Source organism: Nematostella vectensis, chromosome 6 (genome assembly GCF_932526225.1).
Source record: "Nematostella vectensis chromosome 6, jaNemVect1.1, whole genome shotgun sequence".
In the NCBI taxonomy this organism is placed as follows: Eukaryota; Metazoa; Cnidaria; class Anthozoa; order Actiniaria; family Edwardsiidae; genus Nematostella; species Nematostella vectensis.
Genome location: NC_064039.1, coordinates 2,959,142 through 2,986,714, shown reverse-complemented (window position 1 = coordinate 2,986,714; position 27,573 = coordinate 2,959,142). Strand labels below are relative to the sequence as shown.

The following is a 27,573-nucleotide window of genomic DNA, read 5'->3' as shown; positions in this document are numbered from 1 at the left end:
TAACCCTCTACTGTTACGTAATTTGACGGATTTTACAGTCGTAACAATGGTTGCTAAGTAACATCCTTAAGTGTTCACTCGGCATCAAACAGTCTTCCCTTCGGTTTGCTACTCTTTTAAAAAAATGTTTCATTGGTAACAAGAAGTGCGTGAAAAAGGTAACCGTGTAGTTAACGTGTCGACTTAGGACTACGGCTAAGTACATACACTTTTAAGTAAATCCACTGGCATCTTAGACTTGATTCCATGCTTACCGGTACTGATCGCTATTTCCATCATTCATGACACTGTTTTTTTTTTTTTTCATGTTTTACTTTGCTATCTTTGGCCATGCAACCAGCACTAGAAAAAAATCTGGAAAGATATGCCCATGATATGCTCGACATACATTATAGTTTTATTGCGTAAATATTATGATAGAAGCCGGTTATCAGCAATTAGCGTTTGAAGGGTCCCTCCTAGAAAGTATAGATTTCTGCTATCTTCGAAACTAAATGGAATAACCCATTAAAGTTTTGCCTATTTCATTATTCATAGGTGAAGAGTCTGTGGTTTGATTCAAACAAATGGGGTATCGATAGACCATCGCTTTAGGCATTCTAAGCAAGAACAACGAAACAGAAGGAAGACGATTACTAGAAAAACAAAACGTGCAGAACTAAAACCGGCAAAGAAATAAAATAACACCAGAGATGGTAAAATTACGAAAACATCGATGGTAATGGTAAGCTCCCGATTTATTGGTACCAGGCATCCGTGACAAAACTAAATTACCTCTTCACAGATCCTAGGTGACATGCTGTTAAATATGTAATAAAACGCTTTGGATGCTTTAGTTTAATGTTAAGGCAACTTGAATAGGGGGGTCATTATACCCGAGATCAATATAACATCCATAAGCATACAATATCGTGTATTTCTTTTGAAGAAATACTCACTCCCTGCCAAATTGCTGTTTCAAAATATTGTTATTTAACAGCTCATCATCAATAACCATGTTTCAAATTGTAATCATCTTAACCACTCGATAAATATACTGGTTGCTTTGGACAAAAAGGGAAAACTATATTTTGTACTACAGTAGCTAAAAATACACTAAATCTTAATGTCTAATGGAAGAAGAAATCTAAAACCGTTAAATGGGACGTATGAAACTTTCAGTATATCGCAAAAAATACTGCCTTATACCGAATCGCGGTGATCCTAGATACTACAATTCTTAGATACTAAACAGAAACTAAACAGAAACTAATAGCAAGGGGGGGGGTATTGTTGATAACAAAAAATATTCAAAATAACCTATTTTCTGCATAGAATTAGAGAGTACGGCTGGAAATACGTCAACATATTTTTTAACAGCGATTTTCCCGCTATTTAGCGTATTTAAACTAAATTTCTATTTCAGTCATCACTAGCGTGAAATATTCAAAAGGCAATCGCACACATACACATAGTATAAACAAATGAATAAAAAATACCGGGGAACAAATTTGGATTTGTTAGTATAAATAGCAGCTAGGTAGGAATATTTTTCTTCTTTCTTTTCTTTTTTTTTTTTTTTAGTTTGAACAGATCAGAAACTGGCCCAAAAAATGATGCAGATCTCAAAAGAAAAAAAGAAATCCATTCTTTTGGATGATTTAATTTTATTCTGGTCTTATTCCGGTCAATTTGAGTCCAGTTTATATTTAACTCTACATAAAAGTGCGATGTAGAGCAGTTACTGTAGTTGATGTAGCAAGCGTGACGTCAAAGCGCGTGATCCAAGCGTGACTTCCACCGTTGGGTGTGGTCTTCACCGTAGACAACATTTATTATATCGGCGCCAAAAAGAAAACTTAGCAATGACTTAATCGGTATAGAAACGTTTTAAAAATGCATATTATATTTATTTCTTTGTGTATTGCATAGAAATCTGCAAGCGCCTAAACCAGAAGCCGGCAAAATATTCTTATCAGACATTAGTCTAGGATCCACACAAATTACAGAAGTTTCTGTAAATAATTTAAGAAACCATTATAATGCCTTTCATAGATTCTAGCTGATTTTACTCGGTAAATAGGTATTTTTATTTACCCCCCCTGACCGTTTTTAGTATCTGTTTAGTATCTGATTAGTATCTGAGGGATTAGTATCTAGGATCACCGCGGTTTCTACCGAGGATTTAAAAAACTGTCTTTATATCGGGGTTTCCAGGATTTCATTTTTATAGTTTTGGGAGTGGTGTGGATAAAAATTGGCTAAATTTTTTGCTCTAAACTAAAGGGGAACCTAGCAGCAAAAGGAATCCAGTGCGTTCTCACTTAGAAAAAATAAACCCCTCAGGGAAAAGAAGATCTAACAAGGTGTTGTTTATAGATGTTCATCATGCTTTCTCTATTTTACGCAATCATTATTTTTAATTTAGATGGTTTCCAAGTGGCTGATTCGAAGAGCACCTGTTCTTTAATCGTCTTCCAGGAGAAGTAGATCAGTGTCGGAGATGATGCGGGTTTTTTCGCTATTGTTTATCATCCAAATGACACCCTTGGCCAGAAATGACGTCATCAGCACGACAACACGACACCTGTCAGTCACCGTTACGTCATCATGGCAACAAGCACCCCAAGATATGACGAATTCATCAGTGCCGCTCGGTATATACCCGACAACTTCGGTCGTCATGGCAACTGTACTCGAGAAGTCGAGTGACGCGACAATGATCCACAGATCGACTATTTTACTCGACAAAACGAGTACGACAACAGCTTACAGCGTAACTCGTGCAGTCATTGACAAATCAATATATACGACAACGTTTGACAAATTTGAAACGGCTACGCTCCTTAGCGGAACTGAGAAGACTTTGCTCGACAGATCTACACTTGCTGTGACGCCTGAGGTTTCAACTAAAGACAGCACAAGACAAACAATCAAGCTTAACGACACAGCGATCGCGTACAGTAATGGCGGGCCAACAGCTACATTGAGTCTTTACAGCTACTACCATTCGTTGCCCAATGGTTTGTCACTACAAACGAGGAGCGTAGAATCCATTGATACAACAGCGGGATTGAAAACCTGGGCAATCAGGGGTACGGCCACATATTCACCGCCACCATCATTATCATCATCATCATTATCATGGTCGATATTTTCACAAAGTCCTGTGACCCTAAAGGTGTCATCCATGACCTCCCCCGTAATGACGCAGGAACCCCTTGAGACGCTTGTTGCTATGGAGATTCTAATGCCTGACAAAGAGGATGCTGTCTCTCGCGATAAGCTGGAGGCTAGTCTTGTCAAGTGGTATATGCGAGGGTCTGGGTTGTTGTCACGTCGTCGAAGATCAGATATGTCGGATAACGCGATCAACACAGACGACAGCGGCAAAGTGGGTCGAACTCGCCGACAGGGGAGAGCAGTAGAGGAGATCCAGGCAAAGGTGAGCCCACTGTCACTTCATATTCTATCGACGAACCCACCTACAGGCTTTCGTCGTTCAATGCGAAATATTCAAAGTCTTTGAGTATATTGTATATATAGACTTAAATTTTAAAATTTCGCAAACTCATGCCAAGGAATTAAAATTTGAGAGTAACTCTCCTGCTGTCATATTTCAGATTCTGTCCTACCTACGAGTCCCAACCAATCACAGTGACTTACTACAAATCAGATTCCAAGTGTACCGCGACGGACTGGCACTACATGCATCAGATATTGTCAGAGTACTTGGAGCTCTCTCGGAGAATGAGATAAAAGGAATCATGGGATACGTTGTCATCAAAGCTCCATACCCTGTGTGGACTCTTCTATCCAGCACCCCTACGATCACCCCCACCCCCACGGTCACCCCTACCCCTACCCCCACCGTTTCCCTGTCAACACACATCTTGGTAGTAGCCGTGGCCGTCCCCATACTGTTTCTGATAAGTCTGCCCTGCCTCCTGGTGAACATGTCTTGCTGCTGTAGTTGTAAACCAAAGAGGGACCAAAGTGGGATCATGCGGCGAGGAACAAACAAGGTGAGGAGGTAGCATACGGTGGATAAGGTGCTGGATAAGACGCGCGGTATTGCTTGGACCATGAATAATGTACAATGTTGCTAGGATGCAGTTTCTAAAAAAACCTTAGGGTGGGGTCCAGAGTAGTAAATCACTAACCATGGATCGATTTAGTAAAAATCGGCATCCTTAGCTCTGGTAACAGGTAACTAGACCGATCTCGAAAGTTTCTCTTTCAACACACCTAAAGCTAGCCGTCTTCTTAACTACGAACGAAGAGAGTGGAACTCATATCTCTACATGGGCAGGGTGGGGCCCGGACCCCTTGGACCCCCCTCCCTCTGGACACGCGTGTGTGTTGTTCACACTTAGAAGATATTTGCACAACATTGTGTATCATGTTGCACTTACAGTACCAAAACAAAAACATAACGAAAAAACAATCACAATTATATATTCGCAATGAGTGTTTCCTGTTTTGACCTGTGGATGCGTCTGGATCAGGAAGAGAGGGCGGGATATACATACATATCCTATCCCTGGACGAGATAACAGTACATATCGTAACTGAGTTTTCTTTCAGTCTAAATCATCGCAAAAAGAGAGATCCAAGAACTTCGTCAACAATTGCAGGACCAATACATTTGAACGGTAGGAACCGGCCTTTGGAGAAAAAGGTTCCCTTTAACATGTCTCGTGGTGTAAATTTGCGCTATATATATATATAGTTTAAAAAAAAATCATTTGAGGTGTTTCCCATCCTAACGCATGTCCTGAAAAGGACCACCCCCCTCTCTTTGGCTACATCTTGTGAAAGGATGGCAAAGGACTTACTAAAAATGTATTCTCTCCGGAAAAGAACCACTACTGGTATTCGACTCTGTTAAATATTTGTTTTCAGACCCTGCCTTTAACTAGCTAGTGATCAAGTACACAAATATAGAGAGATGCTTGTTTAACAAATTGAAGAATGATTTGGGGCATTTCTTGCCCAAATACAAGGGTTTCATCAAGGGTAATTTCAGTTTTGTTTTCAGTACTGGAGACAATTCCGAGGACGGTTTACTTCCAAGGTCACGTGCGTCCCCAGCGATCCTTATAAGGGGACACACGGACTCGAGAAACAAGCGGATCAATAGAAGTAGGGGATTGAACCACTCCCCTCTACCATCTCTAGGACCGAGCACCAAAATGGATCAAGTGAACCACTTCCCTCTACCATCTCTAGGACCGAGCACCAAAATGGATCAAGTGAACCACTCCCCTCTACCATCTCTAGGACCGAACACCACAATGGATCAAGTGAACCACTCCCTTTCGCCGACACAAGGCCTGGAGAAAACAACAATGAAACAAGAAACTGATAAAAGTGTCTTGATCAGGACAACAGAAGAACAAGGGTCAGACAAAAAATCCGAGACTTGCGTGGACCCAATTTTATTGCCTTTACAAGAACTAGACGAGACAGACAAACAACAAACAAGCAATGATTGGACATCTCAAAGCCAAGTACTTCAAAACATGGTAAGAATAACTTTGGGAATTGTTTTATTCAGATAATTGGTTTCGAAGATACTTTATACTTTCAAAAGATAGATTACCTTACCTGACATTTTTTGTCTGACCGCAGATGACCCATTCTGCTGCTGTTGTGGAAAAACAGGCGAGGGTGTGTAACAAGACATTGCCCCCGATCATCACTCCACTCACGTTTGAGCGTGACGTAGAAGATGACGTTGATGATGACGTCACTCCACACATGCGAATGATTGCAAAGGTACGATGTACATTAAGCTCCCTCGTAAGCGGTCATTTTCGAGGATTTAAAAAGGTGTAGAACCCTAAAATCCGCAGACCTATCCCCACTTTTACGTGAGTGTCCACAGACGAGAATTGGTGAGATTAACAGTAAAACTGTGCGTATTTTGTTTTAGTTGGAAGCTGAAAAGGACCGAAAGAAATCAAGACAACGAATCATTCGTTTGAGTAGTTGGAGAGAAACCAAGAAGCCAAGTGAAGACTCTCTGTAAGCAACCAACGAACCACTTGATCGTTAAACGCATTAGCATGCTACGGTCACGTGAGCGCGTTTCGCCAATGATCACACAATCATGGGACAATACCTATAAAGTGACATGTCATACCTGACGCCGGTAACAGGTTGGCGCGCGCAACGTCTATTTTTCGCGCGTTCTGATTTTCGATGACGGACGTCAAAACACGAGACATTCTGCTTTGCCTTAGAACAGGCATGCCGTAACGACATAGACAAACGTGCACCTTAGCAGTATTTTCTTTATTCTGTTCACAGAAGAAAAATTCTGTCCAGAAAGACGCGCTGGAAGACACAGGATACTACAATCAAAAGTAGGTTGTTTTTACATGTGTATTCTGTGAATTTTTCTTTCGTAAGTTTTCTTTCTTTTTCTTAGAAGATGACGTCACGAGAGGTACGCCTTCATCACCGTACTCCCCACATGCATCACGTGAATGGGGTATGTGTGAACACGTGACGCACACGTGCAAACACGTGTCAAGTACTTGGTGTGACCCTCAGGGCTTCCCTCCGTCGTCACGAGGCCCAGGCCACGAGGTTCATTCCAAATATGGACGTCACCTTACGGGTATTGGTAACCCAGTTTCTCCACATAGTCGCATGACAGAAAAGCGGTCATCCGATTACAGCAACCCCGTGTATATGTCTAGTGAGATGACGAGCATGGAGATGTCAGCTCTGCCGCCCGTGCAAGTATTTGAGCCCGCGATGTGGTATGGATTACCAGGACATGGTTGTAATGTTGAGCAGGTTAACACAAATGCTGATGCTCTGTCGCTTTGCAAACTATCCAGTTCATTTGATTCATATTTTGTTGTGCCCGGTAACGGCACAGAGCATTCTAGCGACAAAGCTGTAGCTGTTGATAAATTCAACGTCGGGTCATTTGAAGAGAAGCTGCATCGAGATTCCTCCGCGCTCGAGAATAGGGAAGATCCTCAACTAGGAACCAGTCTCCTCTCAGTCTCAGGGCACGAGCTGGAGGTCACACTACGGAGGACTGAGGACGAGGCCATGCAGCTGGTCAATAATGTTTTAGCGCGGGCGCACTCTGCCCATTACTAAACAAGCATGAATATCTACGGGTCTTCTTCGCTCTTCAAAGTTCGTGTACATAGGGAAAGCTAAATGAATTGATCAACGGATGACAGGCAGTGTAGTCAGGTGAGCCTACTAGTAGCCATACAATGATTAACACATTGTTTGAGGGTTTAGCTGTCATTCTAATGGGAATGACAAAGATAAATCTAGAACAACTTTATAAGCTTTAATAGCCAGAGATGCCCAACTGCCGTGCCAACCGCTGACAGGCCCAGCTTAGACGAAGCTAAAAATTTCGTATCGAAATCGGCAGTGTTTAGGGAGCGGTCATTAATTACTGGGGGGGGGGGGGGGGTAGGCCGGCATTTTTGCAAAACCCCGGGCTAAAAAAATTTGCCCCCCCCCTCCCCTCAAATCCAAGCCCCAAAATCCTGACCCCCCCCCCCTCCCCCTAGACCGGGCGCCCAAAAATTTGCACACCCCCCCACCACCACCACCGCAACCACCTCCACATTTTCATATTTAATAATTATATTTCTTTAAAACCACAGAGACTTGATATGCATACTGAGTGTAACTGAATATAACCTTTACTAAAATATAGATCAGCTAGCATGGCAATTTTGTCCTATTTAATTTAAGTATGAATCTTCACTTTCCCTAGTGGCACAGAGATAAACAACAAATACCGGTGTTGCTAGATAACGACTACGTCGTCAATGACATTAACAAAGACATTCTAGTTTTCGCAACATTTTAAAGTATTCGTTTTGTTCAACTGATAAGAACGGGCAGTTTTATTGTCTGTCAACCATGAGAGGGATTCTCAAAATTTATTTATATAAAGAAAAGATTTGTACTTGAACAATATGGAACTAGATATACAATAGTAGGAAACATTTTGAACTAAAAATTTACATTTGAACAATGACTCTCTTGCTCATTATTATATTAAAACAGGCTTAAATTCGGCGCCCAAAAAATGTGACCCCCCTAAAAAAACATAGTCCCCCTACATATTTGCCGCCCCCCCCTCCCCAGAAATAAATGACCGCTCCCTTACACGTGACTGTTCGAATCTCCCGCACAGTTTACACGGGTTTTCCTACAGCTACTCGTATCTTTTTTTGCATCCGGTCAGCTTGATCCAATTTTATCAGAACGTGTAGCCATTCCATTTAATGAATGGTGCAGATTTCGACCAGTACCGTGTAAAAGGAGCTTTTGAGGTGCTGCGTGATAATCCGGCATAAATACAATACACAATCAGATTCGTCGAGGAATATTCTTTTAATTCCCATATAAAGGTAAAATAAAAATAATTGAAAAGGAAAAGGAAAAGGAAAAAAACTAGCTAGTAGAAGTGTACTTTCTCCCTAAAATATTTTTTTTTAGAAACACAGATAAATATAAAAACTTTTTGTTGTCATATTTACAAATACCCTATTTTCAATAGGAATAATAAATAGTTAAGATAGTTTAGTTTTGAGCATGTATGTGAATGAGGTTATTTAAATGATACATTTCAAAGCATGCCACCTTTAAATTGAATGTTATAAATGGGCACAAAAAAGTCAAGATCACCAAAGTACGAATTAGATAATTGTAAAAAGGAAAATAGATTGCAAGTGGCAAAATGTTTTACCTAGCGCTATACCCATCTCATGGTGTGCAGGTTGAAGGGCACAGGAGAGTTCTTGTTCACTTTTTTCCTGCAACCAAATGTAAGCAATGCATCAGTAAACAATTTTTCGCTTGAATTACCTTTCCTCAGGACGCAAGCGCAATGAGAAATTAATTTCCTCGGTGAAACAAGCGCTAGTAATGCCTAGCGCACACTAGTAACATAACAACATAACGACATGGGCGCGCGCACTATGTTTAGCCCGACATAACGACATGGACATCACATAAAAGGAAAAAACATGTTTTTTCTTTTATGTCGTTATGTCTATGTCGTTATGTCGATGATAAGATTGCGCGCGCCCATGTCGTTATGTCGAACTGTCGCTAGTGTGCACTAGGCATAACTGATGCTTGTTTATCCTGCTTTGCAAGCGCAGGACCACTGCCAGAAACACCTGCGAAAACCCCTCCTTGCTCTTGCAGCCTTATGCTTATTACTCTTTGCGCGTGCTCCGTTGTCTACTGATTTTCTTTTTCAATTTCTTATACTGTGATGCGTTTGACTGGTTCCCACTTATGTTAAATTTGCGCGTGCTCTTACGCATTTGCTCTTGAGCATCTACGGAAACTCTAGGTCCTTTACTGTTACTGGGTCTCCGATTATGAAGTTTGCGTACTAGTGAATTGAATTTCGTCATAGCACAGGTATCCCTAGCTCTGGGAATAGTAAGTGTTACCTATTCAAGGGGGCGGAAGTAACGTCATAAAAAAATTGTTTCCGATTGGTCGGGGATATAAGGTAAAATTACTGTTCTGATTGGTGGAGAATGCACAAGACAATTAAGGTGGCTTCCGATTGGTAGAACGAGGGAATGGTTTCAAGAGGCGGAAGTGACGTCATCACGATAATTGTTTATTATTGGTCGAGAATGTAAAAAGTGCCTGCTTCGGATTGGAGACAATATAGGGGCTGGAATGCGAGGGGGGGCTTCCCTCTGAAAGGTGACTGGTGGATTTTTATCCACGAAGGTGGATAACCCGAGGGAAATTTGTACTGACTGCTGGATTTTGAGTATCTTTCTGTAACGGACACGCCAAGCAAGCGGGAATAACGGCGAAGTACGATAGTCAAGTTGACTTGGCTAAAGCTACACTATCGTTCTATCGTTGTGTTTTTAATTTAACCATTTTGCAAACACAAACACTTCGTCACAAGAGAAGCGCACGACCTGGGTCTGGTCAAAACGGTAGCCACAGCAAAGTTGCCATAGAAAGTCGATATCTGTTTTTTCAGGTGCATTTTGGTATATTTATCTGCTTAAACTTTAATTTAACTGACTTTAGGGCAGGTACGCACCTGGGAAGTGCTGGGAATCAAAGTAAACACTTTCACAATTTCCACACCTGTTTCTCTCACCCTCAAATGAGGGCTTGCATGGGCTACCAGTGGTCTCAGCTGTTGATGCACTTACCACGACGTGACGGCCTTGCGGCTACTCGAACGTGAGGAACTGGTGAAGAGCGTCAAAGGGATGCCATAAATAGTAGCTTTCGCACTCGACGACGACCGCTCAGCACGACGGTAATGCTTAGCGAGACGCACGCATAGGATGATGGTTAATACCAAGAACAAAGCGATGGTTCCTAGTGACAGCCATAATGCATTCTGGGGAAAAAACGAATAGCAATGCAATTATCTATAGTAGACAAGTTGATCTTTTTTCAAGTCAAAGAGTTACACAGAATTCCCTTTAGAGTTTAGGCTTCAACGTTGCACCAAGAGAAGATGTACAAAAGTATTCGATTACTAGATTAGTGTTACAACATAAACTAAACGGTTCGGTTCAATTTGAATGCGGACGACAAGTATGCGCCCTTTTCCACCTCTTTGTAAGCTATACATGTTTATTTTTTTGTAAACGCGTCATTATTTAAGCAGAATAAGAACGGATAGAGAACTAACAACAAAGCAAATGACAACCTACCAAAGCACTCAGTAGATATTCACAAGCTGCGGAAAGGTTGGCATCGTAGATAGTTCGTATTGGACTACAATTCCCTACATCCTGTCTTATCTGCGGAAACATAAACACAAGTTGAAGCTTATTTATTCAGAGAGAAAATACTACTTTCATGATGAATTGGTACTTTTAACCAGGCCATGTCATAAGCAAAATAACAAAGGAGAAGTTACACAATATTTCTTAGAAACTCACAAGAACTGAACACAATGTTTGATTTCAAAGGGCGTTGGAAAATCTCCGGGAACCACATGCCGTTTCGCGTGGTAATGTTTGGTGGAGAAATTTAACATGCGCGTAACGTTTAAAATAGCTAGGTTCTAAAGCAATGTTTCCCTAATACGTTGTTCCTGGGAACACCTAAGTTTCTGAGGTGTTCCCAGGTTGTGGTCAGATTAATTTGCCTGTCACATCTTCTTACTCACATGTTTCCGCCCAGTGTGATGTATTACCTTCAATAAAGCTTCTTCGATGTACTGATCAATCCAGCCTAAGATTCGGCCCAAATTGCGGTGAGACGCCTTCGGTGAGAAAACAAGAAATTGACATTGTTGGGCCACCATTAAGCCCTTCCCGTGACCAAGAAAAAAAGGACGTGACCGTGACGGGGAAAGTAATAAACAGAGAAGTGGCTGCTGCCGATACAACAAACAGCGACGAAAACATGAAATCTTTCAATTCAAATAAGCTCTTGAAGGATAATTCGTAAGCACTGAATAAGTTTCTTTTCACTGTTGTTATTTTCCCGCCAAAAGCCGGGAGCGCGCGCGAGTTTGTCACCCTAAACGTCACGTGATTTCTTAGCGCAAGTTGCCTATCGCGTTGGGTCATGGATCCTACAAAAGACAATTTAGGATCCATATGGTTAGGAGAAAGCGAATTCGACATATGCATGTCAACCCAAGTTAATGCCAGACGAAACGCAAGTTGTCGCAAGCTCTTGTCTAGCCAGGGCTTTTAAGTCAAACGCTAATGGGGACTTGCGCTAAGAGATCACGTGACTGTTTGGGTGGCAAACTAGCGCGCGCTCAGCCTTTTGGTGGCAAAATAACAGCAAAAAAGCAACTTATTCAACGCTTACGGAAAAAAAAGATCTCTTTTTTTCATAAAGGGTTTAGTTTCATTTGAAGATTTTATTTCTTCTTCTTTCTCTGGTGTGACGGGCGCAGTTATGATTGATTGTCTGATTTTTTTGTTTGATCATTTTGTTTTGAATTTGCCACCCAAAAAGGTCACGTGATCTCTTAGCGCAAGTCCCCTATTGGTTAGTTTCCACAATGAGCGGTTACCCAGCGAGCGTCGTTTTGTGAGAGACCTATAAGGATAAGCCTGTACCTCATTGGCTAGGACCAGCGCTCTGTTACGAAGAAAGCCATCTAGAGCTTTTGTTCTTGTGAACACGTCCTTTATACTTTCCTGTCATACAAAAATACGATGGAATAAACTGGTGAAGAGAAATGACACCATGTAGTTGGCGACTGCGCATCAGTCCTTAGCTCCACAAGGGTAATTGTAAGCTACAGTGGGAAATGGGATAAAGGGACTTGGTAAAGTGAGTTTATTTGGAAGGGAACTTAACAGGGGGTTTCTTACCAATGTGATGTTGCTCTTTTCTTCCAATAGAATGACTTTTGAATTCAGTAAAGACTACAATGAAACAAAGGTTGATTTTAGTTATCGCTATCGGCATAATGGCAGAATGGCAAATATTTATCCTAGTTTCGTACCACAAGACCCTCGGACGTCTCTATAATGTCGGTCTGTATCATCTGAAGTCTGTTCGCTATGAACACCAATCCATCCGCCACGCCCTGACATAAGGAAAGTTAAAAAAGAACATTCAAAATACATCACATACGTCTTTGGTCTCTAAACCTAAACACTGGTGCAAGGGTATTAAACAGTGGAGATAAAGAGTGGGCGCCTTCGCGTCCATGTAAAACAGGACTCCCAATATCTGCAAAACGCATAAGAAAGACCTACCTCGTTCGTAGGCCTAGCAGTGTCAGATACGTTCTTTAGGTCGCTTGAAAAAGCATCGAGAGAGACGTTAACAAGGGGCTTCTGTGTCTAGGGAGGGAAAACAGAGGAGCAATTTATCACTGCCTTGAAGATAATTTATGTTCGGAAAATCGAGCATATATATAAGTCTGATCTAGTCCATTGACCTCAAAATTAGGAATAACGTCTGTCAACGTGCATAAACGCAAAATAGCATACAAGTCTGATCTAGTCCATGGAGATCAAAATTAGGAATAACGTCTGTCTGTCAACGTGCATAAACGTTGACGTTGGCCCCGCCCTAATCTCCCCCATTAGGCCTTCACTGCCACTCTTGCAGAGCACATTCAGTTACATCTTGCATAGTCTGACATACAATTAAAACACACTCAGGTCCAGGTGAGACATACCTGTTTTGTGAAGTTGCCAAAAGAGATCAAGTGAACACCGGCGTCTAGGGTGTCGTTCAAGGTCTGCTCCGCATCTAACGTCAGTATTGTTACTCCAGCAATTGTGGAATTTAATTCTTTGAAAATTTCGTCCATAGGAGGAATTTTCTGTTAAATGGAATAAATGAAGTACAGGTAGTCTATCGTTCGGCAAGCGAGAGAAGTATGCCGTTTCGCCGGCTTGAAGAAGACGACGAACATGTTAAATTTATTCCCGCGCTTAAAGAAAAATATGGCGGCGCGCGCTGAAATCTTGCGTGTATGCCGTTGTCTTCTTTCTGCTATCGTAAATCAGGGGGTCCCTATTGTTTAAGATAGTCTAATTGTTGAGGCATATTTTCACTAGGGAAGCAAACGGCGAGGGAGGAGGAACTTACATCTCTGTAGTTTGTCATATTTGTGAGGTTGAACCGTGTGTCGAGGTGAAGTAGTTGCCATGGCGACTCGTCCTGTTCACAGCCCCTTTAAGCAAAAGTACAATAAACGAGAAGCGACACCCTTCGAATAAAACATTGATCTAGTATCCTGCATCATACTTATTACGAGATCCGAGCAATGACGTCACGCTTGAGGCTATTATGGGCATGCCTTCCAAGTTAGGACTTCAAAGAGATTCCGTGCTTTATTTTAGCTAGTGAAAATCGAACTTTTGATTAAAGTCTCACAGCTATATATACCTATGAAGCACGCATTTGGTCAAATGTTCGTCTTGCTCGATACGTGAACTTTCTAACTTTTGAAAGGACCTGACAAACAATATGGCCGCCGTGGTTCGTGTGACGTCACGCGCTGGGAGCCTATTATCATACCTGAGTACATCGGATAGTTTGATCTCAACATTTCCATCCCCCAGTAGAGTCTTGGAGAGGGGGTAGTAACCAAGGAAAGAAGGGTCGTCAACAGTCTGGAATACAGAAGGGGAACATTTAAACACCTGCTCTTACTCGCAGTGCTTTGTTGGAATAAATAAATAACCAAATTAGGGTAGATATAACAAATAAGTTTATAAGAACAATAAAATTCTTTTTATGTGCCTGTAAATGTTTCACATGGCTTCTTCAAACAATTTATACGTTACCCATTAACTACAGCGGGTTACAACACATGCATTCACCTTTTTTGAGACAGGGGTACATAGAAGAAATGACAAAAAGGATGATGTTCTTTCTTTTCACATTTCATTTCAATCAACTGTACAAGGCTGATCCGCCACTGTCTTAGCCTCGGTAGCAAGCCCAAAGACTTGGGGAAGAAAGAGACGGAGACATACAACACCACCTGCTAGTGAGTGGGAAGGAGAGCTCTCACTACTTTCGCTCCACCCTCCTCTCCAGGCGCACGGGGTCTACCCCTCATCATTACCCCACCCTCCTCTCCAGGCGCACGGGGTCTACCCCTCATCATGACCCCATCCTCCTCTCCAGGCGCACGGGGTCTACCCCTCATCATTACCCCATCCTCCTCTCCAGGCGCACGGGGTCTACTCCTCAACATTACCCCATCCTCCTCTCCAGGCGCACGGGGTCTACCCCTCATCATTACCCCATCCCTCTCTCCAGGCGCACGGGGTCTACCCCTCATCATTACCCCATCCCTCTCTCCAGGCGCACGGGGTATACCCCTCATCATTACCCAATCCTCCTCTCCAGGCGCACAGGGTCTACCCCTCATCATTACCCCATCCTCCTCTCCAGGCGCACGGGGTCTACTCCTCAACATTACCCCATCCTCCTCTCCAGGCGCACGGGGTCTACTCCTCAACATAACCCCATCCTCCTCTCCAGGCGCACGGGGTCTACCCCTCATCATTACCCCATCCTCCTCTCCAGGCGCACGGGGTCTACCCCTCATCATTACCCCATCCCTCTCTCCAGGCGCACGGGGTCTACCCCTCATCATTACCCCATCCCTCTCTCCAGGCACACGGGGTCTACCCCTCATCATTACCCCATCCTCCTCTCCAGGCGCACGGGGTCTACTCCTCAACATTACCCCATCCTCCTCTCCAGGCGCACGGGGTCTACCCCTCATCATTACCCCATCCTCCTCTCCAGGCGCACGGGGTCTACCCCTCATCATTACCCCATCCCTCTCTCCAGGCGCACGGGGTCTACCCCTCATCATTACCCCATCCTCCTCTCCAGGCGCACGGGGTCTACCCCTCATCATTACCCCATCCCTCTCTCCAGGCGCACGGGGTCTACCCCTCATCATTACCCCATCCCTCTCTCCAGGCGCACGGGGTCTACCCCTCATCATTACCCCATCCCTCTCTCCAGGCGCACGGGGTCTACCCCTCATCATTACCCCATCCCTCTCTCCAGGCGCACGGGGTATACCCCTCATCATTACCCAATCCTCCTCTCCAGGCGCACAGGGTCTACCCCTCATCATTACCCCATCCTCCTCTCCAGGCGCACGGGGTCTACTCCTCAACATTACCCCATCCTCCTCTCCAGGCGCACGGGGTCTACTCCTCAACATTACCCCATCCTCCTCTCCAGGCGCACGGGGTCTACCCCTCATCATTACCCCATCATCCTCTCCAGGCGCACGGGGTCTACCCCTCATCATTACCCCATCCCTCTCTCCAGGCGCACGGGGTCTACCCCTCATCATTACCCCATCCCTCTCTCCAGGCACACGGGGTCTACCCCTCATCATTACCCCATCCTCCTCTCCAGGCGCACGGGGTCTACTCCTCAACATTACCCCATCCTCCTCTCCAGGCGCACGGGGTCTACCCCTCATCATTACCCCATCCTCCTCTCCAGGCGCACGGGGTCTACCCCTCATCATTACCCCATCCCTCTCTCCAGGCGCACGGGGTCTACCCCTCATCATTACCCCATCCCTCTCTCCAGGCGCACGGGGTATACCCCTCATCATCACCCAATCCTCCTCTCCAGGCGCACAGGGTATACCCCTCATCATTACCCCATCCCTCTCTCCAGGCGCACGGGGTATACCCCTCATCATTACCCCACCCTTCTCTCCAGGCGCACGGGGTCTACCCCTCAACATTACCCCATCCTCCTCTCCAGGCGCACGGGGTCTACCCCTCAACATTCCCCTACCAATGTCTCGGCCATTTTTTTTGGCACAGAACTTACCTTCTCAATAAGGGAAAGATCGGCCGCTGATTTGCACAAGATCGTCGCATTTGAAGAAAGGAAAAACAGCAAACCGACCAGTAGATTCAGAAACAACGAGCAAAGGAAGAAAAAGGTCACCGACCTAAGAAATGAAAACAAAAGAGTCTTATTTCTGCTTTAAGTATTTTTAGCATATAAACGGATCAAATACAAATCAAATATAAACAACGACTATATCAATCACAACTTGGATACAGCCACAGTCTGTATGATTTATATTCAGCCAGAGTATGTTGTATGCTGGGATTGGCATTTGAGGTGTTTTTTTTTTGTCTTTGTTTCAGCGATTAGAAGTAAATGTCTATTTTTGTTTAGGCTCATTGTAGGCAGATATTGCCATCGAATACTCTACATCTCACTTACGCCATGAGGGTTCTTCCAGCGGCGTCGGACGTGAGGGACCTGGTACTAGGTGTGTCGTAATCACGTGATCCTAAGACTCCTGCAGTGAGCCCACAGTACATGATCAGCACCCCGAGCAAAACGGTGCAAGCCAAACCAATAAAACTAAAAAACCTGAAATCAAGAGGATGGAGTATCTAAGTTCGATATCAGGTATTATTTTTGGGGAAAAATCGAGAACCTACGAATAAAGTTAAACGGTAAATTTCTATTGACAGAGGAGTGAAAATGACTGATTTGCCGTTCAGAGCTCTTAAATGCAGGGGCGTAGCCAGGGGGGGTGGCCTAGGGCCCCCCTTTTTGCAGCCAAAAATACAGTAAAAGGAGAAAATGCATTCAAAGTCCCTTTTGGGTCCCCTCCTGTTAAAAATCCTGGCTACGCCGCTGAAATTGAGCGTGCATGGGCAATAGTGTCCCGCGCTGGAAAGAAAAACTGGAAGCTGTTTCACCAGTTTGATCTTTTACAAAGCGGCAAAGGTCAAGACAAAAATAATGAAATTCAATGTGTGGCTTATGTAAAAGTTTTACAGAACGTTTAAACACAGATAAGTTCGACTGTGGTGATGCATTTTAAACCTTTTTGTAAGTTATCCAAAAGGTACGTAAAGGGAATAGGAGAGTTGATTGGAGATAACGTAAGCTAAGATCATTGTAAGTTCAGAGATTAGGCGGTTTGAAGCATGTACCTCAGGGTGTCATATTCCTTGTAGCTTCCGCTCGGACCGACATAGCTATTCATTTCTTCTCTGAAAGGCTCGAGTGTTGTCTGAACGAACTAAGAGAGACGGAAGATAATATGTTACAACACATTGTTATTTAACACATGCAAATAGCTAAATGGGCTTTGTAAATAAATATGACTCATGACTAGGAGAGTGTAAGATAAAAGATCTGATTCTTTAAAATCAGAGACCGCTATTTGTTTGCTGAAGCCCCCCCCCCCCCCTTCCCTCTGTACCCAAACCTAATTTGATCCAAATGACTGACCTGTTCAGCTGCTTCTTCTAATTGATTAATCAAATCAGAAGACAAATCCTCCAGTTCAGCGATGGAATTTGCTATATCTTCAAACAAGAATATGTTGGGTTAGTGAGCTTGCCAGAAAAAAAACATAATAGTAGGATAGTATAATAGGGAGAGTCAAAATAGGAGGATATGTGAGTAAGATAGAGGGTAAAGGAGGGAAAGGATGGAGGGTAGGGGGGGGGGGGGAGATATGGGCAGATCTTGGCGGCGACGAATTCGCCAATATCTAGGCTTCCGATTTGTCCGATACTGACGATCAACTTAAATAGCTGTTGATCGCCGGATGAACCAGAGAGATAGGATAAAAAGGGAGAAAAGGAAGAGGATAGATAGGAAGGGAATAGATAGGAAGACTGGTAGAATGTAGGACACATATGAAAAAGGCTAAAGGAAGAGGGGGTAAAGGAGGAGAGGGGTTAGGGTGGAGACATAGGAGGCAGAGTTGGGATGGAGAAGGATGGAGAAGGATGGAGGACACAGCTGAGAAAGGGAGGCTGGAGGAAAGGGCGGAAAAGGAAAAGGGCAGAGAGAAAGTGAGGAGGCAGATGGAGGACGACGGAGGAGGCTCGCAGTTCACACCTTGTCTGCCAGAGTATGTGGACCTTGCAACCGACAATGGGATTTCTTCGAATGTCACATTACCCTAAAAAGAAGTCTCGATTAGAAACATAGACAATCGTATTACTAGGACACTTCTGCCAAAAATCACGGAATGACAAAAAAATTTAAGAAACGAATTTTCAAAGGAAACAAAAAATACGTTGTGCTAGCGAAAAATGTTATTGAAAGTTCGAGTTATCAGGATTCTACAATTAGTCGAGCATCACAGGCGAATTACCTTTCGAGCCTCAATTGATATGTCTGTGCGTAGAACATCTTCTATGCTTTCTAATTCTTTAGTGACGTTCGGGACCTGTGAACAAATAATGAAGCGTGAGAACTCACCAAAAACTGAAAACTTACCAAATTGTTCATGCTTCATGCAAGCGATTTCACATTGTCCAATATCTCTGGTATTTGTTAATATTAAAAATTATGCTCACTATGTCCATTCTGATTGGCTAAGAGCGCGCGCTTTATTTCGAGAATCACGCAATCTAAGGGTCTTCACTAGTCAGCTAGCATATAAGTGAATTTTCACCTAGCAGATAAGTAATGTTTCGCGCGCAATGCATTCTTGGGCTATGGCGCGAACATTCGATTGTAAGTAGCGGCCTTTTTGCAAATCGGAATTAATTGTGTTTCCGAGAAAGTGTGTTTTATTGAATCAAAATAGGCGTATCGTTTATCAGGCTGACGCACCTTATTAAAGTCTGCCACTGCAACAAGTGCGTCTCCACTTGGGATCTGATCACAAATTCCCGCCAATTTCGCGTCCATGTCAGCGTTGCATGCCGCGCGCACGTCAGTCAAGTTTTGGCGCGAATCATAAAGCTGTTGACGTAGCTCGGAGTTCAGGCTCTTGAGCTCACTGACCGTGACACTGATATTCTTCAGAATTGCTCTCATTTTGGAGACAACTAAACATAAAAGTTCTTTTCTACAACCAATCTCTGTAAACATATTTAGTGGAGTTGAAATAATAAAGGCAGTATCGGAACCTTGAAACGGCTAATCTTGAAACCCCCTAAATAAATTCTTCATATAGAAGTCCCTTTTTCTTGCCCGCGATATCCAAATGCAAAATGACTTTTTTTCAAGAAATGAATGATATCAAAACCTGCAGAAAATATAACAAAGTACCAAATTACTCCGCGCGAGAGAGGCTCACTCCACGATCTCTTTTATTGATAGCCTAGGGTAATAGGTCATTTTGTAAATTATTTCCCCTTTTATTCTTCTCTGTCAAAATTTGAGGGGGTGGGAGCCCCAAAATTAGGCCTTCTTTAGCCTCCCCCGCAGGCAACTCTACTCTGTAATGGCCTTTATTCAGATTCGTGATACCTGTGTTTCTTCGCCCTCCCTCTCCTCCCCTACGTTATTTTTCTCCTTGATTCGCCACAGGAACCCCGCTTCAAAAAAGCGCTTTTTCTTGGAGGAGGCTAGCCTTCCCCCTGCTCCACCTCTTGCGCGAAGAAAAGAACTGCTCGTAAGGCAACGTACCATTCCCAGTGCTAACTAATGCGTCCAGTAGGGGTGCCACAAGTGTCCGGGCCTCGCCCATGACCGGTCCGACTACTTGCTGGGATATCGCTGAAACAATTAATTATAAGCAGCACATGAGTGTTAGTGTGACGCAATAACCAAGTTGCGAGCCTTACGGTATTTACTATATAATCTCTGTGTTAGCCTTATTTTATTAAAATAATGCCGCATAAAAAAATACAAATAAAGCTCTGGGTGCTAGAGGCCAGTCGTCCCCAGTCTTGTAACGATGGATCACAACATAGCGAAGGCTCTAAATCGAGTGCCCCCGTGTGCTTATTGTTAAGCACTGTCACTGGGGGTGGTCACTGCCACAGGGTTCGTTGCGTCCCCAGTGGTTCTTTTACGTCCTTTGGATTCAGATTTAAGTAAAGCAGCTTGAAGAGACAGGACCTCCGGTTAAATGTCTTTACTTAGACTGGAAAGGGAAGTAACTTCACCTCATTTGTGACATAATTTCGGGTCAAGGCATGAACTCGAAAAATCCTGAGCCAGAAGCACTAGATCCAGGATTCGAAGCTGGACCACAGCGGCGACAGGCCGACTTGGGTACACACTTTCACTTTCCCAAAGAAGGGTATTCTTACCGTCTAAATCCTCCGCTACAAGATCTGAGGTGAACTTCATTTCAGAAACTGTGACGTATTTCAGTTCCTTGATGGTATTGTTTTTATATGTGATGACGTCATCGACAGATTCTTCCAGCACCGTGTTGAGGACTGGGAAACTGGTGCCAAGTCTGTTGCTCGCTATAAAGATACAACTGCTTCCGATACTGAAATCAACAAAGTATTTCAATTTGACAATAGCTTCTCTTTTCTTGTCATTATAAGTGAAATAACACACGGAATGATAGAGACGTCAAGGATATGTACTGCAAAAATACTCGATGACTGGATCCTTGAAGTAATAATTGCGCTATTCGTCTAATCAGTAGCAGTGTAGGCAAACAACAATATCTTGTTATTGCAGTCGACGTGTTATTGTTTCATAAATGTTGCTGTTGTTGTTATTGTTGTTGTTCTCGTCGTCGTTTTTGTTGTCATCGCGGTTGCCGTTGCTGCAGTTACTGTTGTTGTTGTTGCCGTCGTCGCCGTTGTCCTTGTTGCTTCTTGGGCCATGGTTTTATAGTCTCGATCGTAGGAAGTTTGAGTTTACACGGCTTCTCTAAGCGGTCAGTGTCTAAATGAGCGACGTTAGGGGATCGTAAACCAAGACACATTCGAGGCTCTGGGACCAGGTTAGGCGATGCACCACACTGAGGTCCTGATTTGACTGTCACTTGAGTGACATGATTACTTACGACTGTCACTTGAGTGACATGATTACCTACGACTGTCACTTGAGTGACATGATTACTTACGACTGTCACTTGAGTGACATGATTACTTACGACTGTCACTTGAGTGACATGATTACTTACGACCGCACTTGAGTGACATGATTACCTACGACTGTCACTTGAGTGACATGATTACTTACGACTGTCACTTGAGTGACATGATTACCTACGACTGTCACTTGAGTGACATGTTTACTTACGTCTGTCATTTGAGTGACATGATTACTTACGACTGTCACTTGAGTGACATGATTACCTACGACTGTCACTTGAGTGACATGATTACTTACGACTGTCACTTGAGTGACATGATTACTTACGACTGTCACTTGAGTGACATGATTACCTACGACTGTCACTTGAGTGACATGATTACTTACGACTGTCTCTTGAGTGACAAGATTACTTACGACTGTCACTTGAGTGACATGATTACTTACGACTGTCACTTGAGTGACATGATTACTTACGACTGTCACATGAGTGACATGATAACTTACGACTGTCACTTGAGTGACATGATTACTTACGACTGTCACTTGAGTGACATGATTACTTACGACTGTCACTTGAGTGACATGATTACTTACGACTGTCACTTGAGTGACATGATTACTTACGACTGTCACTTGAGTGACATGATTACTTACGACTGTCACTTGAGTGACATGATTACTTACGACTGTCACTTGAGTGACATGATTACTTACGACTGTCACTTGAGTGACATGATAACTTACGACTGTCATTTGAGTGACATGATTACCTACGACTGTCACTCGAGTGACATGATTACTTACGACTGTCACTTGAGTGACATGATTACTTACGACTGTCACTTGAGTGACATGATTACTTACGGCTGTCACTTGAGTGACATGATTACTTACGACTGTCACTTGAGTGACATGATTACCTACGACTGTCACTTGAGTGACATGATTACCTACGACTGTCACTTGAGTGACATGATTACCTACGACTGTCACTTGAGTGACATGATTACTTACGACTGTCACTTGAGTGACATGATTACTTACGACTGTCACTTGAGTGACATGATAACTTACGACTGTCACTTGAGTGACATGATTACTTACGACTGTCACTTGAGTGACATGATTACTTACGACTGTCACTTGAGTGACATGATTACTTACGACTGTCACTTGAGTGACATGATTACCTACGACTGTCACTTGAGTGACATGATTACCTACGACTGTCACTTGAGTGACATGATTACTTACGACTGTCACTTGAGTGACATGATTACTTACGACTGTCACTTGAGTGACGTCATTACTTACGACTGTCACTTGAGTGACATGATTACTTACGACTGTCACTTGAGTGACATGATTACCTACGACTGTCACTTGAGTGACATGATTACCTACGACTGTCACTTGAGTGACATGATTACTTACGACTGTCACTTGAGTGACATGATTACTTACGACTGTCACTTGAGTGACGTCATTACTTACGACTGTCACTTGAGTGACATGATTACTTACGACTGTCACTTGAGTGACATGATTACTTACGACTGTCACTTGAGTGACATGATTACTTACGACTGTCACTTGAGTGACATGATTACCTACGACTGTCACTTGAGTGACATGATTACTTACGACTGTCACTTGAGTGACATGATTACTTACGACTGTCACTTGAGTGACATGATTACTTACGACTGTCATTTGAGTGACATGATTACTTACGACTGTCATTTGAGTGACATGATAACTTACGACTGTCACTTGAGTGACATGATTACTTACGACTGTCATTTGAGTGACATGATAACCTACGACTGTCATTTGAGTGACATGATTACTTACGACTGTCACTTGAGTGACATGATTACCTACGACTGTCACTTGAGTGACATGATTACTTACGACTGTCACTTCAGTGACATGATAACTTACGACTGTCACTTGAGTGACATGATTACTTACGACTGTCACTTCAGTGACATGATAACTTACGACTGTCACTTGAATGACGTTATTACTTACGACTGTCACTTGAGTGACATGATTACTTACGACTGTCACTTGAGTGACATGATTACTTACGACTGTCACTTGAGTGACAAGATTACTTACGACTGTCACTTGAGTGACATGATTACTTACGACTGTCACTTGAGTGACAAGATTACTTACGACTGTCACTTGAGTGACATGATAACTTACGACTGTCATTTGAGTGACATGATTACTTACGACTGTCACATGAGTGACATGATTACTTACGACTGTCACTTGAGTGACATGATTACTTACGACTGTCACTTGAGTGACATGATTACTTACGACTGTCACTTGAGTGACATGATTACTTACGACTGTCACTTGAGTGACATGATTACTCACAGTATAAAGACGCTGCAGAAGGCAATGGCCACTGACAGTCTGTGCCTCGATTTCACAGGACTAAACTCCATGTCTTCTTCTTCAAGTTTCCCGCCACAGCGCCCGAAATACCGGCAGCAACAAAAGATCAACCCAGTCAGGGGTATAACTAAGCTGGCTAGGAGCGAGATGGCTGATGGGACAGCAAATGGTGCCTCGAAGGACAGCGACTAGAGAAAACAGTAATGTTTGTACTCAATTAACAGTCAATTTTTACCTGACAATCCTGCTATCACGACAACTCCTCATTACGTACTGAAAAGTTTGCCAAAGAAAAAAATTGCTCTTAATTACATACATTTTTATTGGGACGCAGCCCGAAAATGTAACGTGTAATGGATGTATGTTACCAGATTGATAAGCATTTTAACATGTCATATATGTTGCGTTAAAAACGCTATAAATTGCTATAATACAATTTGGAGTTTGTTCGTATACACAAATACCCTTACACTACAAGGACATTTCATTGTTTAAGCATAGGTGACATGAGCCTCGATCAAACAAAGATAAGCGAGTTGTCTGTCATAGTTTTGTCCATCCTCAATAAAGTGGAACCCCGCTCTAAGGGCAACCGCATAATACCCCTGTATTCTGGACAGTTTTCATAGTTCCGATGATGATGTAATAAAAGTTTCCATAAATCTTTACCTTCCATGGTATAAGAACTAGCAATCCAGTAAGGACATATTTGAATGTTTCTTTGTTTTAATTAGTCTAGGGCGGGGAGCACGGTGTGACTCCGACCGCTCGGGGCTGCGAAGGAGACTATGTATTAATGAGCCGCCGGTGCACAATACCGTATTTGGGAACAAGTAGCCACCTTTATGGAAAGTGTATTGTACCTACCCTATCAATAATGGCACCAGAGTAAGACTTGGTTTTGATGCCATCTTTTATAAGATCTGAAAAATATGATAAGCAGTACAAAGTAAATATTGGCTGTACATTAGTGCAGATCGTTCTGTCTGGCGACAGTGAGGACGATGAAAGGAGTGTTGCAGAAAGTTGGTAATCGTGATTGATACAATTTAGAGCTTTCTTTTAATAAACGTTATGACGAAAACGGCGCTAACGACGTTGGTGATCATATGATAGAGACAAAGAAGGATATGCATATTATACTTCAACAACGATGAAGTTTTTACGATAATAAAATCTTTATGATAATTGCTTCCTCATTAGGAAGTTTTTTTTTGGAGAAGATGTATATATTTATCATTTGAGGTTGGATATTTTGAATAAACCATCGCCAATAAAGAATTCATGTGGTGATGATAATGCATGCATCACTGGTACTACGATTTTTCGTGTTTTTATGACGGGCAAAAAATGGCAAAGTTCAAATTGTAAGGTCGTGTTAGCTTATATTCGCTTGATTTTTTGCATAGATGTTTCTTGTGTTTTATCAACCAAAATAAGCTTTAGTATTTTTTGGTAGATAATCCGGTCTTGAGATATTGCAAATTGTAAGACTCTTGATTTGTCTGAAATTGCCCAATTTGGGCGAAATTGCTACTTTTTTCATGATATATGGCAACTTTGCTCAATCATATCTCTGGAAAGGATTATCTACCAAAAAGTACTAAAGCTTATTTTGTTTTATATTATGCAAGGAACCTCTAGGCAAAATGTAAACAAAATGTTAGCTTACACAACCTTACAATTTTAATTTTGCCATTTTTTGCTCCTGTCTGTTTTTATCGGTTCGTAGATTACCCACAGTAATAAAAAAATACATACAGTGTCCTCATCGTCGTGTTTTTTTGTGTTTTAGAAATTACCCGTCACGGGTTTATCGTTTAGAAAATAACACTTTGAACATTCATAACAAACTAAGGCGCGAGGTTATATATTCAGTTGATAATTCTAAAATGCCTTTTTTTACGCTGTGTCTACTTGCATGTCTTCCGGTAAAGGAGGAAAAAAACTAGCTGCACGGCTGTCTCCAGTTTTCCCGATTTTTAGCCTAAATAACAAGTTTCTGGCTTTAAAACACTCCCACGATTATTTAGAACAGCCACGCGACGATTTTTAGCCTGAAAAGAAATGCAACAAGCGGCCTGCAAATGCTCGGCAAAGAATGAACGAAGCGTGGAGTTCGACATTTCATGCATCGTTCATTGTGCCGAGCATTCGCATGTAGCCTTTTGCGAATTTTTTCAAGCCATCGTTTGACGGTTCTAAATAACGGTGGGAGGTTTTTAAATTCAAAACTTTTTATTTTGGCTTAATGGCAAAAAGAAAAATGGGAAGTGCATCTAATTTTTTTTCTCCTTGCACAGCTGTTATGGCGAAAACGAGAAGTGTCGAACTCCACGCTTCCTTCAAACTGTGCCGAGCATTTGCGGGTCACTCAATGCACAGCTTTTCAAGCTAAAAAACATCTTTTGGCTGTTCTTTATAATCGTGGAAGTGTTTCAAAGCCAGAAGCTTGCTATTTTGGCTAAATATCGAGAAAATGGGAGACAGCCGTGCAGCTAGTTTTTTTTTCCTCCTTTACCGGAAGCCGTGCAAGTAGATACAGCGTTTTTTTATAAACAACAGTGGAGTTTTTAATAGCACCATTTTACTTCACACGCACGGTCTGGTGTTGCTTTATAAACAGAACTAAAATATTTCAAAAAGTGTTTACATACTTTACTACTTACATTCTTTAAACTTAAGACTTCCATTGTATCATTCAGTAGAAATTACAGTTATGTAAGCGTGTTATCGTTGTACTAAAAATATTTGACAGACACGTGTGACAAAGGTCGAAATGATTCATTTAAAAGCTGACTGAAAATTCAACGATAAAAAATTCTATTCTGTGAGATAAAAATCTACAGGTCTTTGCGATTCGTTGGCCTGCGATTTACAATTTTATTGTTGTAAGAATTATTCAACAAATAATCGTATTTCCGAGGCAAATAATACCCGACGTTTCAATTATAGTCCTTATATAAATAACCTGTCGATAGTATTTCGATTGTATGATAACAGCAGAAATTAAGAAGTAAATAAGCTTATAGAAGAAGTAAAATAATCCTTACCATACGGCGGACTATCCCGTATTGATAAAATAACTTTTCTTGCAATGTCTTCGTAACTCGACAAAATCCATGCTTTTGCCGGAACTTCAGTCCTATAGCACTCCCCTCTTGGTAGTTGTCCAAATATTATTTTTTCTCCATGAACAATCGGTTTAGAAGTCGTGATAATCGTTGGTGATTGTGCTTCACTAACATAAGGAACTATTCCACACAATGCTACAACGAACAATACGGCGAGTCTCATTATCTCGCCGGCGAGAACACTCGACTCATCACTACACAGAAGTACCAGCGCTCTTAATTCCACTTAATAGGTTGATATCCGCTTGTTCAAATTATGTTTTGTTGGCCGCAGTCTCATTATAGCGGATTTGAATTGAGTTCGCGATTCTTGTGATGGATTCGTGTTTTCAATGTGATGTAAACAATGACATGTGACATCAAACGCGCGCTTACTGGTGCCTTGATGCGCTCCCAGTGCCTCATAGGAATCTGAGACCTCGAATCAACAGTATCCCCTCCATACACCTATTTCAAATTAGGTTGCACCCGGAGAATCTGTGTATCATAACCCGCAGTGCTTTATTGGGTATCAAGTAAATAAGCGTAAATAAAATAACAAATCAAGGTTTCAAAAGCTCTGGAATTCTTGTTTACATTCTTATAAACATTCACATAACATTCAGATACAAGGATAGCCAGAAGGATTTAGTATACAGGCTAATACAAGGATTCAGCTATTTATACTCTACCCATGAACCACCGCGGGTCGCGGGTTACGCCACATGGATTGCCGAGTGCAACCTTATTTGAAAAAGGTTTATTCATATCAGCTAATCTTGACAGCCATATGAGCTCGAGG

General features: G+C 42.4%; 2 protein-coding genes across 5 annotated transcripts; one reads left to right on the top strand and one right to left on the bottom strand.

Moving 5' to 3' along the window:
- The first annotated feature begins 35 nt into the window (after positions 1-35).
- LOC116619421 lies at positions 36-24,094 on the top strand. 4 transcript variants are annotated; one of them, XR_004296675.2, is made up of 11 exons: positions 37-158; positions 538-724; positions 2,408-3,424; positions 3,603-4,004; positions 4,567-4,634; positions 5,021-5,507; positions 5,614-5,760; positions 5,918-6,009; positions 6,295-6,350; positions 6,416-7,203; positions 23,696-24,094. XR_004296675.2 is itself a non-coding variant. In XM_032384189.2 (10 exons), the coding sequence occupies exons 3-10, from the start codon at positions 2,483-2,485 to the stop codon at positions 7,102-7,104; spliced, it is 2,880 nt and encodes a 959-aa protein (XP_032240080.1). In that variant the 5' UTR covers positions 36-158; positions 538-724; positions 2,408-2,482; the 3' UTR covers positions 7,105-8,840. The 4 variants fall into 4 exon arrangements, 2 of the variants coding, with proteins under 2 accessions (XP_032240080.1, XP_032240079.1); XR_004296676.2 differs by lacking the exon at positions 23,696-24,094 and adding an exon at positions 16,648-16,831; XM_032384189.2 differs by lacking the exon at positions 23,696-24,094 and having other exon boundaries at positions 36-158; positions 6,419-8,840.
- On the bottom strand, positions 8,352-27,187 carry LOC5514602 (prominin-1-A). The gene is made up of 23 exons (XM_032384195.2): positions 26,712-27,187; positions 24,526-24,581; positions 23,638-23,846; positions 20,493-20,680; positions 19,864-19,953; positions 19,063-19,280; positions 18,599-18,673; positions 18,340-18,403; positions 17,722-17,798; positions 17,421-17,509; positions 16,696-16,848; positions 16,291-16,414; positions 13,987-14,081; positions 13,555-13,639; positions 13,139-13,285; positions 12,711-12,797; positions 12,455-12,538; positions 12,321-12,374; positions 12,063-12,143; positions 11,180-11,248; positions 10,692-10,781; positions 10,179-10,372; positions 8,352-8,792 (listed from the first exon to the last, which is right to left on the bottom strand). The coding sequence occupies exons 1-23, from the start codon at positions 26,953-26,955 to the stop codon at positions 8,732-8,734; spliced, it is 2,634 nt and encodes an 877-aa protein (XP_032240086.2). The 5' UTR covers positions 26,956-27,187; the 3' UTR covers positions 8,352-8,731.
- Between the last annotated feature and the right edge of the window lie 386 nt (positions 27,188-27,573).

Coding starts and splice junctions, on each gene's coding strand:
- LOC116619421 (XM_032384188.2), top strand. CDS start 2,483: ATGATGCGGGTTTTTTCGCTATTGTTTATCATCCAAATGACACCCTTG. Junction 4,005..4,566: donor TGCGGCGAGGAACAAACAAG/GTGAGGAGGTAG, acceptor GTTTTCTTTCAG/TCTAAATCATCGCAAAAAGA. Junction 4,635..5,020: donor AGGACCAATACATTTGAACG/GTAGGAACCGGC, acceptor TTTTGTTTTCAG/TACTGGAGACAATTCCGAGG.
- LOC5514602 (XM_032384195.2), bottom strand. CDS start 26,955: ATGAGACTCGCCGTATTGTTCGTTGTAGCATTGTGTGGAATAGTTCCT. Junction 16,415..16,695: donor GCTGGAAGAACCCTCATGGC/GTAAGTGAGATG, acceptor TTCATTTCTTAG/GTCGGTGACCTTTTTCTTCC. Junction 8,793..10,178: donor CGCAAGGCCGTCACGTCGTG/GTAAGTGCATCA, acceptor ATTTGGTTGCAG/GAAAAAAGTGAACAAGAACT.